At 40.5% G+C, this 19,603-nt stretch overlaps 1 protein-coding gene across 2 annotated transcripts in view; it reads right to left on the bottom strand.

The window, feature by feature from the left end:
* Nucleotides 1-236: 236 nt before the first annotated feature.
* LOC112464379 overlaps nucleotides 237-19,603 on the bottom strand; it is a 51,126-nt gene continuing 31,759 nt past the window's right edge. For both annotated transcript variants that reach the window (XM_025031332.1, XM_025031331.1), the window contains exons 2-5: nucleotides 16,098-16,823; nucleotides 4,882-5,245; nucleotides 3,238-3,602; nucleotides 237-2,606 (exon numbers count right to left, since the gene is read on the bottom strand). In XM_025031332.1, coding sequence (XP_024887100.1) covers nucleotides 1,672-2,606; nucleotides 3,238-3,602; nucleotides 4,882-5,245; nucleotides 16,098-16,320 — 1,887 coding nt within the window. In that variant the 5' untranslated portion in view covers nucleotides 16,321-16,823 and the 3' untranslated portion in view covers nucleotides 237-1,671. The remainder of the gene's footprint in view (nucleotides 2,607-3,237; nucleotides 3,603-4,881; nucleotides 5,246-16,097; nucleotides 16,824-19,603) is intronic.

Raw genomic sequence — 19,603 nt, 5'->3', positions numbered from 1 at the left:
GACTAATAGTCGAACAAACGTATTATCGAATGTCTTGAATAACGACGACGTATTGTATTCGTATCTTGAGAGTAGTCTTCGATCGTTACCAGGACCCCTATTCTGTAACTTGTAACGACAGTGTCGGTATCGTTACGTTGTCGTTGCGCAGGTATACTATATGGAAAAAAAGCTGCGCAACGACGACATAACGATACCGACACTGTCGTTAGAGTTACAGAATAGGGGTCCAGGACGATTTGCGTTGGAATGTTCACGGATAAGCGGACGCAATACGAACCAAAGTCGTATTCTACAATATATATTCATTTGTGTTCTCACTCGTAATAATAATATTACGAGCAATGATGTATCGTCGATTTCCACCTCGTAAAAAGTCATATTTACAAGCGTGTGGCCACTTAATTTTACTTAATTATATACTTCCTATGATTTACATCTTCTATTCCACCAGATTTCAAACTTAACTTCGTCGACTCGTTAACATCATAACCAATAAGACACGATGCTCTGCTGACACCTTAAATGGTTCAATGAACAGTCCCTTTGCAAATAATCTTCGAAAACTTCCACGTTCAAATGTTGTTTATAGAAGCTCAATATCAACAGCACGAAAAATCATATTGCTAAATTACCCAGCTCATTGTACTTGAACAAGACTACAATTTCTATACTTGTACGAGTTGATTTTATTCCAGTTCTACCGATTGCATTGTTTGATAAAGCCCGTTCTATTAAACTGTATTCTATTAGACTGTTTTTATTTTTCAACTTCAGCAATACGCAATGGATACGAATATCAAAGATTCAATAATCCCAAGATTTTCACATCTACCTTATATATTTATGTATAGTATGGGTATATATTTTCCTTGTCAACTTGTAGATATAATGCCAAGGACTAGAAATTTTGCATGGTAAAAAAACACCTTTCTAATTGTATTATTAAAGAATAAAGCAATAATGTTGTCGTTATAGTAGTTTATCTGGAAATTATTAGTGATTTCTCTACTATAATCTGATTTGCTTCATTTTATATCAAATTTGATTTAGCTGGACGACTTTTTAATAAATCTTAATGTATCGTTAATTTTAATATTAATTTTTCTGCAAAGTCACAAGAAACCAATCTAGAAAAACCACATCCCTTAGAATGGCTTAGAATATTGCGCTCAAGTCGAATTCCGACACTGATTGTGAGTGTTTGTTTAACTCGGTGGTAATATTTTGTCTTGCATTTAAGATTCAAGTGGAACTCTTCAAAATCTTGCAAATTATTTGAACAATATCTTAATTGTTGTTTCGATATTATTTAAATAGATTTGTTTAATGTGACTTTGACAGAACTCCAGTGCATTTATCATCGAATTAATCTATTAAATAGATTGAGCGCTACGAGCAATAAGGAAAATGACTCCATGATAAATATTTGCAACAAAATCCTATTTTTGCTTGATGAATCGATACAATTTAATAAATCTATTAATCAGGCACATATTAGCTTGTATATTAATTTTACGCTCTTATTTATAGGTTCGATATTTTCATGAAACATAATTATAAGCATTTTTATGGTTCGTAATAACTTAATAACAAATAAATATTTATTCACTGATTCCGTTCAATTCGTAATATAGAATCGGAAGAATATTCAACTCGAAAGGGACTATTTCAAACCATGACACCGCGCTGTGCCAACAATTGCTTCCTTTGGTGAAGACTCGGCGAATCCACGGTAATCTCGTCGTTCTTCACGCTGTCGAATGACTTGGAGGTTTTGAAATTATTTAGGACGTTCAAGCAATTGTTGCTCGTCATTTCGAAAGATTTGGAATTCCTTAATGACGCGCTAGCTAACTTTCTGATAGTTTCCGAAATGGGATACTTGAAGTCCACTCTCTCCCGTTCCCTCTCCTTGACCCTTTGATTATCGTTGACCACCAATAAGGGATCTTTCTTCTCCGCTTTTCTCTCCTCCTGCTCCATTTTAGAATCTTCGTGTTTCGTCCTCTGATTCTCGCTTCCGTCAGTTCTATACGTTGTCGCTGACTCTGATTTGTCCTCTCTTTTATTCGTAAATGGCTCTAATCGCGGATGTTCGCTCTCTTCCTCCTCCTTCTTGTCGTCTTGACCTAGTAAAGACTTTGGTGGCGCCTCCACGTAACCGCTCTCGTCGCTGTCGGCCTCCTCGTCGAGAGAATCCAGAGTTAGGAATGAAGTCTCCTCGTTCTGCAGAAATTCATGACCTATCCTGCCAGGATACTTCTCATTCACTCGCCTCTCTCTCTTCTGCGGATCCTCAATCCTGTTCAACATCTCTCCCCTCGGTCGATAATCCACTACATCATCGAGATCCTCGACATCCTCGAAATCGAACACGTTTGAAGTGGTGTCCTCCATTTCCTCTTCTTCCTCTTCCATCGATTCATCCTCTTCGCTCGTCAAGGGAAACCTCTTCATGGGATCTATAGGATTAAAACGAGGACTGCCGGCGCACGTCATAAAATGCGCCGAACCTTCCGAGTTCCTTCGCGGCCCTGGCCCCCTGCTGACTCGGTCCTTCACGAAGATAACTCTTTTGGTCGACCCCCGCTGATCGTTTTGATCTAGAAAACATATTTCAAAGGTAAGCAACTTACCAAGAAGTGACATTATAACTTTATATGTCACGCACCAACTGGTACGACTTGTCGGGCAACTGCCCTTTCGACATAATTATGCAAATACCGAAACCCCTGTCGTTATATATCCCTCTAAATAAAACTTCACAAAAATAGAAACATAATGTCTCAAATACAAAAATATCCCAAAGGGGAGTAAATAAAAAGCTATGGAAAGATACGAACGACATAAAAAATTTGTTATACGTTTGTCGTTTTATAAGCTTGACGATTAACGACGTTAAATAATTATAGCTCGCTTATCTGTTCGTAGCGCTAAAATAGCGTAAAAAAAACCCGTGCTAGAATAAATTACGCGTAGTTTATCTACCTTAATTATATCACAAGGTGATACAAAAACAGGCTTTATCTCCACCTCACCGCGTTTATGTAACCATCCTCGCGTGATATCTCGCGACACAAAAAATTGAGGAAAATTTTAAAGACTGCCGTGCATTAATAAAAGTGCATTTACATCATCGAAGAAAAAGGTGTGTTTAAAAAAGGGTTTGTCGGAACTTTGCGTTAAGTTTCGAAATGGTAAACGAATAATAAGCGATAATTTGCGAATACTAACTCTGCGGGAGCGGCTCCTCCGGGCAGGTGGCTCTCTCCTCGCTGGTCGCCGTGCTGGCGGTTTCGCATCCGCTGGAGATGCTACCGTTTTCGTCAGACTCGCGATTGAGGGCGTCCAGCAGTCTGGCTATCCTCCAGCTGTCCTGGTCCTCCCAGCTACGCGCTACGTTCTCCAAGGAACGCAGCTCTTCCAGCAGCCTCTTCTGCTCTATCTCCTCGGCCACCGTGTCCTCCTCGATCGCCGACAGCTTAGGCGCGCTCTTCGACCTCTCCAAGGGCGGCCGGTAGTTCTGGCCGCCGGTGCTCAAGAGGAGCTTCCTACGCGGCAACGACGGGTTGTCGTATAACGCGCTCGCCAGAGACAACCTGTAACGATTCGTGTGAACTGTGCTAATTAATTCAAATTATGCCAATGTACTTAATGAATGTTCTAATGACTTAATAAAACAAGTAATGAAAATTTAATACGTGTGAAAAAGAGAAAAGATTTTTAATTATCTTTCCCGTGGTAATTTATGGATTTGCTTACGAGATGCTACTCCTTGCTGATTTTTATATCTGAAGAATCATATATAAAATTATAGTTTATGAAATAATTAAAAATAAATTTTAATTTTAATTAATTAAATAATAAAAATTGTATAACTCATTAACTTGACAATTCTTTCTATTTGTACTTTATCTAGCAAATAAATTCCTGAATGACAATGCGATAAAGAAAGTAGTAAATTAGACGTGTTAGCGCAATTCCGGCAGAAGTGCCAGGGTATGTTTGACCTGCGACTTGGAAACACTGACCCGAATGCACATCGCCGATCGCTTCCCGTCCTGGATCGTGACTCGATCGCGCACATAACGATCTACAATCGTGACCGGAATCGTGACTTCCACGGTGGATGCGCGAGCGCGTGCGTAACTGCGCGTACCTCTCGCAAAGACCCAAGATGGGGAAATTTCTCTTTTCTCCCGATTAAGGCAAGGGGGAGGCAAGCACCTGCATGACCGACGTAACGACGATATAACCCGAACGTGGGACGATAAAAATGCGAGGAATGCGCGCGATGGTGCGCGCCGCTGCCCGACATTGAAATGAGCCTAACGGAAACTCGGAGAATTCTACGAGTTTGAGAAATTGTGCCGCGCGCGATTAATCGTGGCCGGTCCAGTTTTAACAAGAGCCGTTAAAGCCAAAGCAGATACGTCATAAAGATATAATGCATATTTAGATGATATTCAAGTAATTAAAATCGATAAGACGAGAAGAGATTTCAAATCTTTTCTAGCACGTCGCATAAACAGCGAACATAAATGCGAATGTAGTACTTTGTAACGTGTGTCCTATAATTTTCTCCTAACTCTAATACCCGACAATACCGAACAATACCTCGCTAATCCCGTAGCACTTGCCAATTCCCACTAATTGTTTGCCAATCTTAGATAAAGTCCGTTAACGATTTCCGCTAACCCGTGACTCCCGTTTGTACTTACTTATCTATTGTTGTCGAGAAATGAAATTTACGTTCTTTTAATTCGTCTCTAAATTTCTCGAGTAACTCTTTGTACGCGCCGCTGAAGTAAGCGCTACCTTTCCACAGCTCGCTTAGGTCGCAGTTTACTTTTAGCGGCGTGATACCGCTGCTCTCACCTGGCGTTTTGCCTGGAGACCTTGTCCCGACGGAATTCCATGAGCGCCTGCTGCAGCCTGGTATTCAAGATCGAGGCGAGTCTCCTTGCGGTAGACTCCTTGCTGCACAGTGCTGCGTGACACCTCAATTCGGGCCTCAGTCTGCGGCCCTCGTGCCGATACACCCAGACGAACAGTCGCGGGTGAGAGGCCGGGGCCGTGCAATAAGTCACACGGTGAGCCCAGTACTCGGTGAGGCCGTGGTCCTTGGTGGTCGCGGTCAGCCCGCCGTTGGTCACTGTCAGCCTCATGGAGACGTCGGGTCTGCTGCTGGTTACATAGTTCCGCCATAGGGTCGACACGGGCTTCTCGACGCAGCCTTCACCTGCGGGAAGCGTGAAAGGGGTTGGTCTCAATTAATTTCAGAACTTTGTTAGAGCTAGAGCCGTTGCTGAAACGTTTTTTATTCCTGGGACGGCAGTGTTAAATATTGAAGGATGAAATTTAAACCGATACCTCGAGTTAAATAACTTTTTGTTATTTTTAACTACCATGTGTATCAAAATTTATTATTTCAACTTAATCGGTTCACTTAAATTAACGACATATTGTGTAGGAACAGCGACGACCTGTAGAAATGATTAAAATTGACTCAAATTGAGTGTAATTCAACAGTGGGAGTCCAGCATTTCGATTCTTCGTGGAACGAAGCCGTAATTCATCGCGGGTAGCTCCTCGCGGATGATGTTCGTGAGCTACGACGTCGAAAGTAACGTCACGCTAATGCCGCGATGTCTCCGCGCGCGGTACTTTCTACGGTTCATTATGGACATTGACGCATAATCAGACGCTCAGAAATGCCGCTTCTCGCACGACACGACGAGAGGTATGCCGCGCGCGACTCCAGCGAAGTATGTCACTTTAGGATTGATCTCGCATGCGCATACCCACGTATGTACATATTTTGTTACAACATTCTAGTTACGTTCGAACGTCGGCATGTGCAATGCGTACGAGATAGCCTCCGTTCCACGTACTCCGGGGCATATCCTGACTTTCGATACAGTTCGATTCGCCGCTATACGCGCTGCCTTGGCTCGCGTTGCCAATTTAGAGATACAGGAAACGCAAGTACTGTTACTTAGAGCTCGAAAGCGAGCCGAGCCGGCAGGCGGAATAGAGAAGGGACAACGAGAAAGAGAGAGAAAGAGAGAAAAAGAGAGAGAAAGAGAGAGAAAGAGAGGAGGTAGAATGGCGCAGGTTGAGCGAGAAAAAGGAAAACCGGGAAAGAGAAAAAGAGATAGCAACTTGGGACAGGTAGGTAAGTGCACGCTAAAGTCTTTCTCGTAAGCCGCTGTTCGCGAAAAAAAAATAACGCGATCCTTCGCTCAAACCTCGAAAGTGGTCTCCGCAAAAAAAATAATACGTTGTAACACATGTGTCTGCTTATCGAATGCAAATATACTGCGTTTGTACTCTATTCCACGAGGCAGTGACAAATTAAATTCCGACATGAATATAGCTTGGATCTGTTGTTGATCTTGAGAGACAGGATTTTTCCTCGCGCTCGTGGCAGATTCCATCGTGGCGTTCGGATCTTTGCGAACGTCACACAAACGTTCTTTATAATTACAAATCGAGTCGGACTGGCGCCACTAGGCATACAAAACGAACAAATTAATTCTATAAATGATTACAAACGTCACGGATCTTCGATTGCCATGCCGATAGAAGATCGATGATCGTAAAGATAATCGCCGGCGAAGTGACGACTTTCTGGGGCAACAAAAAAGCTTTCTGCGTCTTAAGCGACACTTTAGATCGATCATTATGCAAATAGCTCGTGCAATCCTGTAACGATTGATTTTATATACAGGACGGCTTGACAACGAGATTTTTGATGAGACACAGAAAATGAAAAACAGATACTAATTAACTTTAACGTTAAAGGTTTTGGTGGTCACATGTTTTGTAAATATTCTACTTTGAACTGAAGGAATAGAATTACTGGAAATTTGCAGTAAATTCAATCTAGAAATAAAAGAATTTTTATGGAGAAAAATGTAGTTTGTCGATTATAGTCACATACAGGTTCCAATGTTTGAAGAATTATGTGACAGGCTAACCGCAATTATATAGAGTCCAACTCGACATGGGACCGCGGAAAGTTAATATTTATTAGACGTTAATTATTTGTTAAAATGTTACCGCGATAAGAAGGCAATTGATTTATGATTGTCAAATAATTAAGAGCGCAACACATAGTTTATGAACAATTATTGTCAGGTAATAATCTAAGATACAATAATAAAGCGCTTAAGATGTATTATGAGCTCTTAATATCTCCGTGATCATTAAGCGTGCACGATCAAACAATTGCGAAATGCATGCAAGTGATAACTATGATTGCAAGAGAAGGCACATCTATAAATCAAAGACAGCTGAGAAACGTCATTGCGCCTCAAACGCTTTCCTTGAGATATCTTTTTAATTATGATATATTTATAATCCGGCGGTAAACTAAATATAGCAAACGACCGCTATTATTACGAACAGCGCTCCAAAGACTATTTTTAAATAGAATGAGTTGTGTCAACGTTTCGCACGAGACCGACTGGTGCAGATAAAGAAATGACGTGGAACTGAACACGTGTGTGCTTATTAAATCCCACGTGCATGGAGAAAGACCTAATCAGAAGCAGATGACTAAGAGGCACATCGACTTCAGCGATATTTAATCAAGGCGACATGATCGAATGTCTATCCAGAATCGCGTGCGATTTCCTGGAATACGTTGAGTCCATTATTCCGGGGATGATGCGATCCGTTTGTTGTTTCATCACGCGTGATTCCGCAAAATCGTTCGTGATACTCACGTGATTCCTCCGAAACGGTTCGCACCGAGAAATCTCGTTTTCACGCGAAAGGCGTAAATGTCAAAACAGCTGAAGCTGTTTCTCGCATTTAAGTCGTCACGATTATACCCTCGGGGAAAAAATACCGTGTCTCTTACTTCGACGAGTGTAACGTCGAGAGAAAGCATGCACGGCTCCGCCACCGATCGAGATCCGTGCCGCAATCGAACTGTGACCGCGCCGGCCGACTCGACTGGGTGGAAAAAGGCCATCGAAAATCGCATGCAAATAAACCACGGACAACAATGGTGCCACTGTCGGCGTAATTTGCGTATAGGAAGCCTTACGTTACACGCGCGTTGGAACAACATTTTATTCCGAGCGTGTCAGGAGAAAGCGCACGGGGAGATTCGATAAAAGCGATCCTTTTGCCGCAGGTGAAACGCCGCCGGTGGCGTCCATTGGCGTGCCGCGGAATTCTTTTCCGTTATAACAATTTTTCAAACGAAAGGCTCCGCGAGAGTAAAGTGGCGGAGCCGACGGAAAAATTGCGCTCCGCTCAATTACAAAAGCATCAGATTCAATTTTTAATTTCAACTCGCGCCGTGCACGCAGCTTTATTACATGTAATACACATATGTACATATATATATATATATATATATATATATAATTATTTATATACGTGCCACATCACGTATTTAATCATTTAATGTATAATAAAATTAAGCGATTACGACCATTCAAATTTTCAATGAAAATCGATGTTCCTATTCACCGAATATTTTCTAAATTGCCAAAAGATAGTAGGGGGTTAAATCTCTTAAATTTAATTTTATAAATTTAACAATATATATGATTCGTATTTTAATCATCTAGATTCGAAATTTTCGAATAATTTGGATTCAAATCATAGAAGTTCGAATTCGTATTCGAATAGATCACCAGATCTCTATAAGCCGAGCCCAGAAAAAAATCAGCGAAAATTGATTCCGCGGCAGGAATATTTGCAGCTTCGTGATCTATCGAGTCGCGCGAATATTGCGATCGAATTATTGCGAACGGAAAAACAGACGGTCTGGAACGATGCGGAACGGGAAGCAACGGCGAGAGAGGGACCGTGCACCGTGCACCGTGCACCGTGCACCGTGCACCGTAGTACGACCGGGTCGTCATTGCCACCGGACTGTGACACTCGGCGCGTTTTAGCGTCCGATATTATTCAATTAGAGATAATGCCGCGACCGCCCGTTGATTTTCCCTTCGTTAGCTGCGCCGCCATCGCGCGCATCGCGCTCCTGCTCGAGCGGGGCATTTCGAGAAAATCGCGCGTGCAAAACCGCGGAACGCCGCGCCGCGCCGCGCGGAAACTTTCCACCGAGAAAACGCCGTTTGCATCGCATGACGAGAGCGAATGTCGCGTGCATCGCACGCGGTCGGCGAATGAACAATATAATAACGTTATATGAATGTAGAGTAAATGCGGCGCAGTAACGGGGTCGCGATTTTTTAAGCGAGAAGAGGTCATTGTCGAGGATGCCCGACACTCCCCGGACAAGAGCCTTTGTGTGTCGTCCACTTCGGCATAATTGCCGTGGCCACGTTTGTGCGTCGATCATAATTTACTCACACTTAATTATAAATCATTCTCGAGAGCGACAGTGCCAGCCAGTATACCAAAAGTTGAAAATATGCAGAACACATGCTGTGAGTTTCAATGAACAGACGAGACGAGATAAAAGACGATGATAAATAAGAGTCGAGTCTGACTTGGCTGCTTTGAAACAATGGAGACGTAAAAAATTACACTTGTGACACCAATCTGCGTTACGCAAAAGAAAGATGAGATCGAAAAGGTCCTTCGGGTATTTCCCATCTTTTTGTGATTTTTCAACTACCGCGATGTAAAAGAAGATATGTGTCAGACATACGTGTCAGTGTATACTAAAAATATTAGCTAACGTTACCACGTTTTTAACATTATAGAACCGTCGATGACTAACGTATATCTATTTCTACTACCTAAATATACTATGTATTTTTAGAAAGTGGTAAAGAGAGAGAATAAATTGAACATTTACATATTGCAATAAAAAATCACGGAAGATGTACTGTTATAAAATTGATAGAAAATTACAAACGGCAGTCGTTCTGACTGGCTTTGGTAGATCCTGCAGTATCTTACTCATTTGAAAAAAAAAATAATCTTATCTGCATCGATTTATCGTTATTGGCAATAATGAAGAATGATAGTCATGTATGCCAATGTATCATCTTCAATGCGTATTAATCACTTCGCGCGTCGGAGAGAGGGAAGTATATCTCCGATTTACAGCGCGCTCGACTTAAAACTGGCGATGCATATAAAAGGAATTAATATTTATGGCGATTTAGCATTAATATGGGAATTAAAATCTCGAGATTATTCCGTGACGTATTACTTATCTTTTTTAAGCCGCGGATTAGCCTCATAATTATACAATACGTAACGCTCTAAAAAATCGGCGAAAAAAGTCTTAAAAACATAACAATAAACACGACGCGACGTGGCCGAAGTCTCCAAGCATCGTCGTACGTGACCACACATCACGTTTTTCTCATACACATTCGCCGACATTTATCGCGCACACTTCTTACGAGCAGTTCCTGACTTCGGTGTTTTTCACGAAATTACTTCTTCTCGAGTGCAATTTCAGGCTGAGGAGCAATCGAGACGCGCGTACTCCAGACGAGTTAATTCATCTCTATATTTATCGTCGCAAACACTGCATGGAATAATTTTTAGTTATATAAAAACAGTAAAAATGTATACGCGCGAATAGCGCGTTTAACTATCAATATAATAATATAATTGCATATTAATATGTATATATTGATAGTTAATGAAATATCAGAGGCAAGAAGAGAATTGCTCCATTACATTGCATATTATTAATCGAGGCGCCTTCTCGGTAGTCACATTCTTTAGTGACGTGTAGTTCACGTTAATTATTCTCCTTAATTTCATGATTAATAACGAGTTAATGTGTCTTTTTATCAGTTCCAAGAAGATCGAAACGTTATTTCTTGCGATCTTACGTATCATTTAGAGACGGCGCTCACAACTTCGCGAGATACGTGAAGATTACGTTGAAGGAGCCAATCGGAACGCCCGAGAAAATAAACTAGCTTTTCGAAAAAAAGAAAACTTCAATTTTCTCACGTACATTCGCATCAACATATAATATCATGATTCTGGGTTGCTGCGCCTTCACAGAAGTGAACAAGTGGGTAATTAATGAAAAGCGAAACATGTCTTAAAAGTTTCTAGTACATACAGTCGTCGGTGGAAAAATATTAAGTTTCGCGGCTTCCCCTGGTATAATTCGCAGCTTATCAGACACGCACGGTTGCGTAATTTATCGGCGAACGGAATATTCTGGACGCGTCTCTTTATCGTTTTCCAGCATCGCGATTGAATCGCTAAACGTGAGCGTGAATTTAATGGAGCTACACGCGCGGTATTCAGTGTGTCGCGCAAATATCGTATACGATTGTAAAAAAGAAAACGAGAATACTTATTCGCGGTTCGCGCTCGCGAGATCAATTTCGCATAATTACGTTTTCACAGAAACCGGAAATGAAACGATTAGCGATATTTTTTAAATCTTGAGTTTCTTGCGATGTTAATTTAAGGTTGAAATATTAATGATAAAATTTCAATCGACCTGCCGCCGCCGCCAAGGATTTTTCAATCATAAATATTTCCTTCTTTCATTTGTCACAATTAAGAAAATTTATATAGTTTTATGATCATGTAATGCATTTGTCACGTTTCGAGAACATAAGTCATTTATTATTGAATGCAATTTTTAAATAAGATAATAACTGAAGGAAAAACATCTACTATCTATATTTTTCTTAATAATATTTCATAAAATTCTATTAAGTCTTTTTACAATCAATAAAATTAAGATAAGGGAAATAAGAACAACACGCCACTATTAAAACGTCGAGAGATATGAAATAATAGATTTTTCGTGTATTTTCAAGTACACGAATTTTTCTAACTTACTCAATTGCAGCGCGCTGATTTCTTGTCGGACTTTAAAATACAGTTTTCGTTGGAGCATAAAAATCCCTTATCTCTCCCCGATTAATTGATGCTAATAAACTTAAACACTGTAAAGAATTTATTGCAAAAAATATTACCTCAGCCAAAGAGTTCGAACCTGGAAACCTCCCCCCATTCCGTGTAGGGGGGAGGTTTGTCGTACCAATTCAACTACTGAGGTATAGTTGTAATATTTATCGCAATAAACGGTTAATAATAGTGAGTTGAAAGAATAGAAACCGATAAGACGCATTGTTTCGGCCTGCGTAACAAACAATAATTAGAAAAACGCTCTTAAGATTTGCAATCAATATAATTAAGATAAGGCAAATAAGAAAAATAATAAATTTTTCGTGTATTTCCAAGTACGCAAATTTTTCCGTTCACGTTCAGTTCACGAATTATTATTTCATATTTCTCGCTTTAATAACATGTTGCTTCTATTTACTTATCTTTGTATATCTTGAGAGCGTTTTTCCAATTTTATTTGTAAGTCTTTTTATAAATTTATGATCAAAGATTAAAAACAAATAAATATCAGCAAAAAACATGAAAATTATGTTCTTTCGTTCACCTGGTCCATGAATAATCTTGTCTCAAAGCTAAATCTTGTAAAGAGATTCTCAACGAAAATTTTACAATATATGCAAAACATTCAAGTTCTGCACATAATAAAATATCTCATGAAAAATTCAGATGTTTCGTTCAACGAATAAGTACCTTGTGCCAAAGAACGGATAATTGTCACATGCGGCGCTTTCTTTCCCGAATTGCACCTTTTCCCTAGCAAACTAATAAAAAATGCGCGGAGAACAAAAAGGACTGCGTATTCTTCCAGAAGGCGACGCGAAGGTCGACGAGAACAAGTTCGAGGCAAAACTGGAAACGGCCACGTGAATTCGATGAAGGACCGGTAACGACACATATATACACGGAGCTTTTTTGCAATTTTTTTGCTCTTTGAATCGTTCGACCTCGACGCGGAGCTAGGCCGATAGATCTCACGAGCTAAAGCTAAGTCATAAGCATAAATCGGTAATGCGCACTAGAACTGGCAAAGAAACGGTAGTTCGAAGTAGTTAAAAATAGATATTTTATGTATTAGTCTACGAGGCTAACGTGTTCCTCATATCTTTTCTGGGCTTCAAACCTAAGCCAATTTACGTTTGAAATCTTTGCTTCAATAAAAAAAAATTCAGAATTACGTAATTGGTGTCTTTGATGAACTCGCGGTTCTAAAACCGATACAACATATTTTTCTTTTTTACAGACAGATCTAAAAAATCTGTATATTTTATATTGTCGTTATAAAGCCATAAACACAACAAATTACATATGTTTTTATTATTACGTCGAGTTCGCTCATTGCCACTCGTTATGCATAACGTTGCACCGTTAATCAGTGTAATCCGATAAAGCCACACGGCGGTATAATAACAGGAGGGATAATTTTTAAAAAGTAATGAAATTAATCTTATACGATGTGTTATTAAGAGGAAATATAAATTATACGCACGCGTAGGACGCACGTCACGTCGGTGTGGCTAAGTTATTCTCGATCGGAAACTCCGCACTTTTGCTTTTAGACCCCTCACGTATGTATCAGCGCGCAGTGATCAAAAATACAAACACGTCGGTTAAACCTGTCGTGATAAAGAGCCGAAGTTATTTATAGTCCGTGTTCGCGCCACTATTTTGGCGCTAAATAAAATTGCCATCTCTATACCGGCCACGTATCTCCTATTTAAAAAAGACCGCGGTGGAAATTTCACTGATAAATCTTCGGCTTTAGAACGCACGGATTTAGAGCAAAAATATGGTTCCAAACAAAAATTCTAGAATAAAGGCGCGAAAGAGCCCCATATGCGAAGAATTCTTCGAAAGTCTCAAAACTTATCTTAGCTTCTCGTATCATCGTATTTTCTCTACCGTACATTTTTAAGTCTTTTTTTTATAATTTTTTTTATACGTGTTTTTAATTAAAGTTTTTCGTCGACTACGCGCGTCCATCTCATTTCTTCCTATTTTTCGCGCTTGGCGCGAAATATGATCGGCCGATTCCGGTTACGGTTTAAATGCAGTCGCCGATACAGGCCGCGAAGCGCGATCGTTATATACGCGCACGCAACACACGCGTCTCGAACGACGATATCCCCCGCATACCCCGGATACCCCGAGGGACAGTCACGGAATTAATTAATCGCCGAATAGGCGTTTGCGCAAACTGTAATAAAGGCGATCTGCCGGTGACGATTAAGGCCGCCGATCCAGTCGAGGCGGCGGCGGCGGCGGCGGAGATATGCAGAGAAAGTCCGGCCGGCCCCGTGCCGTGGTACGCCTATGTCCGGTCATTGCACCACATAATTCCTTCTACTTTTTTTTTCACCTCGCGCTACGGCGACCGCTACGGGTGTCAGAACGGAATTTCATCGAGACGCTTTTTCCACGTGCTATCGCGGATCGCGTTTCGTTCGATCGCGTTTCGACATTTCGTTTCTCTTCTCCCCGTTTCGTCCTCGGGGCAAGACGAAACCTAACCGGAAGGTGTCTCGTTTCGCGTTTACAATGGAATAAAACGGAAGGTGGGCGCATGACCGAAATAATCACGTGCGACTTTTAAAAAGACAAAAGTCACGTTTTTTTTTTTTTAAGTTCATGTACTTTTTCTCGGCGCAATTTCTTCAACGAACTTGGAGCCGGTTTTCGCTCAGCAAGAGCCTCCAGATGGATTATGCGATGGATTATCGTGTCAAGTTTCAAGATTAAGTAACCTAACAGCTAAACTTTTATTGAATTGCATTTCTTTTAAGAAAGACCGTAAACAAAGTTATAAATAAAGCGTTTCTGCCGCATCAACATTTTATATATATATATGGAGACATCACAAGACACAATTATGAAATATTATCTATTTTCCGATGAAACTCGTCAGAAATATCACATTTCATCATCTTTTACATCATATTTTTTTTTTAAATTATTGATTAAGAGACGAATTAGCATTCTTATACCGTCATATGTCAAATTGGGCAACAACTTCAAATTAGTCAAAGAATTTGCGACTGATCTTGAAAGTTCAATTTGCGTCACTTCGAGAAGAATCTCCTGGGCTGGAAGGGAAGCTCGCGAGAGGGTAGTTCAACGTCGAGACAACGAGAGGGGGGACTCACGAGCGACGCGAATGCCAATATAGAATTAATGGCGACCTTGCTGCTTGCTGATCCATCCAGCATCGTAAGAAGTATCGCGCACTTCCGGTTGGTCATTCACGCGCCAAGGCTGCTGGCTCACGATCGAGAATACGGCGCGTGCAATACGCGCGACGTGTATCTATCGTTCTTAATTGCCGCTTATCTGGACGCATAATTACCGATGATACACCGGAATGAGCGCCGACCCAATTTTTTCATTGGCCGGAACAACTCGATCGAAACGAAGGCGAAACGTCGGCGGAGTCCGTCGACTCGATGACTGGTAAAATATCGGTACGTCGCTTTTGCAAATATAATGCGGCCCACAATTTGCATATGAACAAATAGACTTTAAGATAAATCCGGCTTTCAATATAATTACTTGGACGACAAACCTCAGATATACGTAGCTCAATTAATCACGCGACGTTGTTGCGATTAACGAAGGGACGGTTTATTCGTAGACGTTATTTATCTTAAATGATAATCGACTCGGTTTAACATAACTGCTTGAGGGATATTTTTTTACATACATACGCGCGTTTGTAGTTCGATTAATTATGCGCAGTGTTTGCCTTTGGCGATCATGCAACACGAGTAAAACTTGATTACTTCAAATGTATGTATTTATCCTATACCGAATTAATAACTAATTTATATACATATTAAAATGACAACGTAGGCAAAGATATCGAATGTTTTTGATATCTGCAATAGCTTACAATTTGCTTGCAATCTTTTCTATCAATCCATAATATGAGAAATTTTTTCTTTTATACTGTCTATATAAATATTCCAGAATGTAACAGTTAACACAAATTATAACGGTCAGAATTTCAGTAATCCGTATGAAACAAGGCATAATCTTTTACTTCATTTGCTAATTCAATATTATATAATCAATATATATAATCAATATTATATATCAATATTATATAAAATATTAACTTTAATTTAAGAAGTTAATTTTAAGAATGTTACAATGTGTAAATGTTCAAAAAATGTCCAGTAAAAAAGTAACACTTGCCCTCTCTCTTTCTTTTTCTTATTCGTAAAATCTCTGATTAACTAAAGATAATTTATTCAAGTTCCACTCACCCTTGGCCCATCCGGTCAGCACGTTTCCGAGATACGCGACTTTGTAGGAGGGATCGTATTCGGTTATCGACGCGTTGCCTCTGTGTCTCCTCCAAAGTCGGCCCAGTCCTCTCTTCAAGGACCTGAGGGTTCTCTGGCCGAACTCCTTGCTCGCGCTTGAGGGCTGCACCGTGCTGTCGGTCTCGTCGATCGAATCCGCGACGACGTCGCCCATCGTCTTCATCCTCGCGTTTGTCTCACTCGCGAATAATCCCTCGTAGATCTTTCGCGCTCGTCTCGAGTACTTGACGTAAGAAAGTCCGCGCCTCTCGACCGAGGTCGCCGCGCTACATCGTGCCGCCACTTCGTCGCGCTTTGTGTTTCGTTCGGGGAAACGAGAGTATATTTACGGGGAAGAGTTCGGCTTCTTCCTACTCCGGCCGAGCGAAGCGAGAGCCCCGAGATCTCGATAGCCGATCACGGTCGGTGTCGGCGATCGAGAGAGATTGCGAAACTCGAATAAATCGTCGGTGCTAAGCCGGCCGCTACGTAAGCGACTGTCGATCGGTCAGAAGCTGTCATTCGCCGCCTCCAAGGCCGTCGTACACCTCACCTCTTCCTCGATCGTTATTTGCGCGCGCGCGAAAAGATCGCGGCTCCGTTCTCTCGTGCGACCCCACGTGTCATCTCCTTTCCTTCCGCCACTGCGCGTTCCTCCTGCCCGCCGGCGAGGTTCACGATACGTCTCTGAAACAATAAAACGGATGATCGTTTTACCCAAAGTCGATTTTTCATAGCATGCGACGGGGTTGTCGGCCTCGCGAAACGAAAACTGTGCGGCTTATACATCGGTATGACGATATTATTTTTTTTCCCCCCGGATATTTTTCTTCCGGACTCGATCGACGATGCGCAAAATAATTATTGCGGAAACACTCGAGTCGATCGGAATTTATGTGACCTCAACCAAACTCGCACAGCTCGTTATCCTTCGAATATGAATTATATGTACGTGAATATGATGAATTTTTTAAACGTCATCAAAGCTCGATTTTCGAGAAAGTTTTTGATTAGGATCGTCCCCAAATAGATATCAACTAAGAAACTTTCTCTCGTGCGTTTTCTCTTAATGTCCAATTAAAAAAAAAAATTAAGACAAAAAGACAGAAAGATAAGCGTTAGAGTATGACGTAAATAAATTAGCATACTTCGCTGCAGGAATTAATTGAAGTGATAAAAAACATCATTTCTTTTGCAAATAGATTGTCCATATGAATTAGAAATTGATGACACAATCGTTCAGACTTGCGACGTTGAATTTTTCACGATTTTCTTTTCTCGCTCGTAGAATCTCGGGGATCAAGAAAGCTGCGCGCAAAGTAGAAAGTATTACTAATAAAAATACATACGCGGGAGAAAGTGTAATGGTACCAGTGATAACGAGTTACAGTGTTCCAAATACGTACAAAGGTAATTAAAACTGGGTCGATTTTTATCGTCTCCGTGAAAAATAGAATAATATTAAAAGTGCTGGCTATTTCTTTCCCTCCCGTAGAACTCTGGGTATAATAGAGCATGTAATTATTGGATAATCATCAATAAGACGTTACTCCGATCGATATTAAATCAGTTTCCCCCCTTCCCCCGCCACGACATGCCTCGTACAACGTTCAAGCGCATAATCGATATCAGCAAGAACAAGATTGCCTTTCTTGCGGAAGAGCCGCCGCGCCAACATTGAAAAATTAGTTTTCGCGAAACGTAACGAGCTCGCATGTAGCACGTGCATTGATAAGAATTTAAACGAGGACGAGAGAGGCAAACGGTTTGGTGGATTTTTAGTACAAGGCTGTTGTGCACGACGCTTGTTTTTAAGATCGCGCTGTGCTATACGAGAGTGCGAGTACGCGTTCGTCCGGTCAATTTATCTCGCCGGAAATTACGGTTTTCACCGGAAATCTTGCGGCCGAGCTGCCGCAAGATTTCTCGATCTACGCTAAAATCCCCGTTTAACGGGTCTTTGTTGTAATGAATGTCGTGTTTCGTCAACCGTTGACAATAACGATCGACGAATGAATTAACATGCGTTAAATCAAGATACATTTATCGTAATGCACAATAATTACATTAAGGGACAAAGAAAAACAACTGGATTCTATGTTTTCTTAATTATTTAGTTTTTCTCAATTATTAAAAAAAAATCTAACGACCAAATTGAAATATTTAAAAAATCGATCGCAATTACAAATTTCAGCGTTCTATATAAGGAATTATTTTGCGCACTGCTGGAGCATAGCAATTAGTTTGTCCCGACGTTGCAAAAGAACCCGAGAAAAACATTTCCGGACTCGCATGAATATTTTTCGCTTCCTCTGATGCGTTTCTGCAGTCCTAAAACTGTCTATCATCATTCGTTAAATATCCCGCATTATCCGCGGCGCTGCTATGCTGTTTACGAATATTTTTCTCATAATTGAAACATGTGCGGCCAGCGTGGATAATCGGCCTTTGTATAATCGTCATAGTTATGCAGCGACAGGTGGATTCTTGTTGTTCAGACCTACAACTTGCCGCATTTCTTGCAAAATAACACGGAAAATGTAAATTACCACAGCGCTTTCGTAACACGTCGTTCACGCAGAAAATTCTTTCTTGGTTAAACATATATATAAAATAAATGCTTGCAAGTATAGAAATAAAGTACTTTAAGGAGGTGGGGGATCAGAAATGTTAAAAATTGCATAAAATTTAGAAATTGAGAGCGCTTTTATAAGTCATGTCAGTATGTAATTCTTTCAAACTTTTTCATCGGTTAACTTGTGATGACATTTGACATGGATTCTCAAGATACTGTACCTATCAATTAGTTACGCAATCACATACGGAGTGAATAAGCAACCCATCGCATCGCAATCGTGTTGTCTGTTTAACCATTTAGTGGTGTTATCGGCAACTTCGAGTCTGAGCGAGAAAATTAATGACCTGCGTGCATTAAGCCTGACAATGCGCCGCACGATTTTTTTTTCCCAAGCAGAACTTCGCAATTAGAAAATGTGATTTCTTAAGTACACTTCCACAAAACATGAAATATTTTAAAATTAATGTTTTATATATAAGATTTGTGATAAGATTATTTATGAGTTCCCCCGATGTATGGAGGTAAATTTTTTTTCCGAACAAACAATTTTTTTCGCGTATGTGCAGAATATGCGCGATTATCGTGTAACGGCCATTATTTGATGAAACACTCCCATTTTTAAAACACACAATTTTGGCGCATAAAAAACGTGTATAATTATCATAATGTAAAAATGAGCTGATGTACGGTTTTATTTAACGATTGCGTAAGTTGTTACGGAAATGACGAAGCAAATACTTGGGTAGCAAAAATCAGTGAAAAAGAGAGAAAAGGGAGGAAGCATGGCAGATATTGCGTTTCTTTGTGACACGATTCCATAACTTTAGATTTTCAATATAAGACTTCTTTTAAATAAGATATATAATACAATATAAAAACGGTATCTCTT

Source organism: Temnothorax curvispinosus, unplaced genomic scaffold (genome assembly GCF_003070985.1).
Source record: "Temnothorax curvispinosus isolate PA1 unplaced genomic scaffold, ASM307098v1 QBEX01014187.1, whole genome shotgun sequence".
Taxonomy (NCBI): Eukaryota; Metazoa; Arthropoda; class Insecta; order Hymenoptera; family Formicidae; genus Temnothorax; species Temnothorax curvispinosus.
Note: the sequence above shows the minus strand (reverse complement) of the source record. Positions and strands in the feature narration are given on the sequence as shown.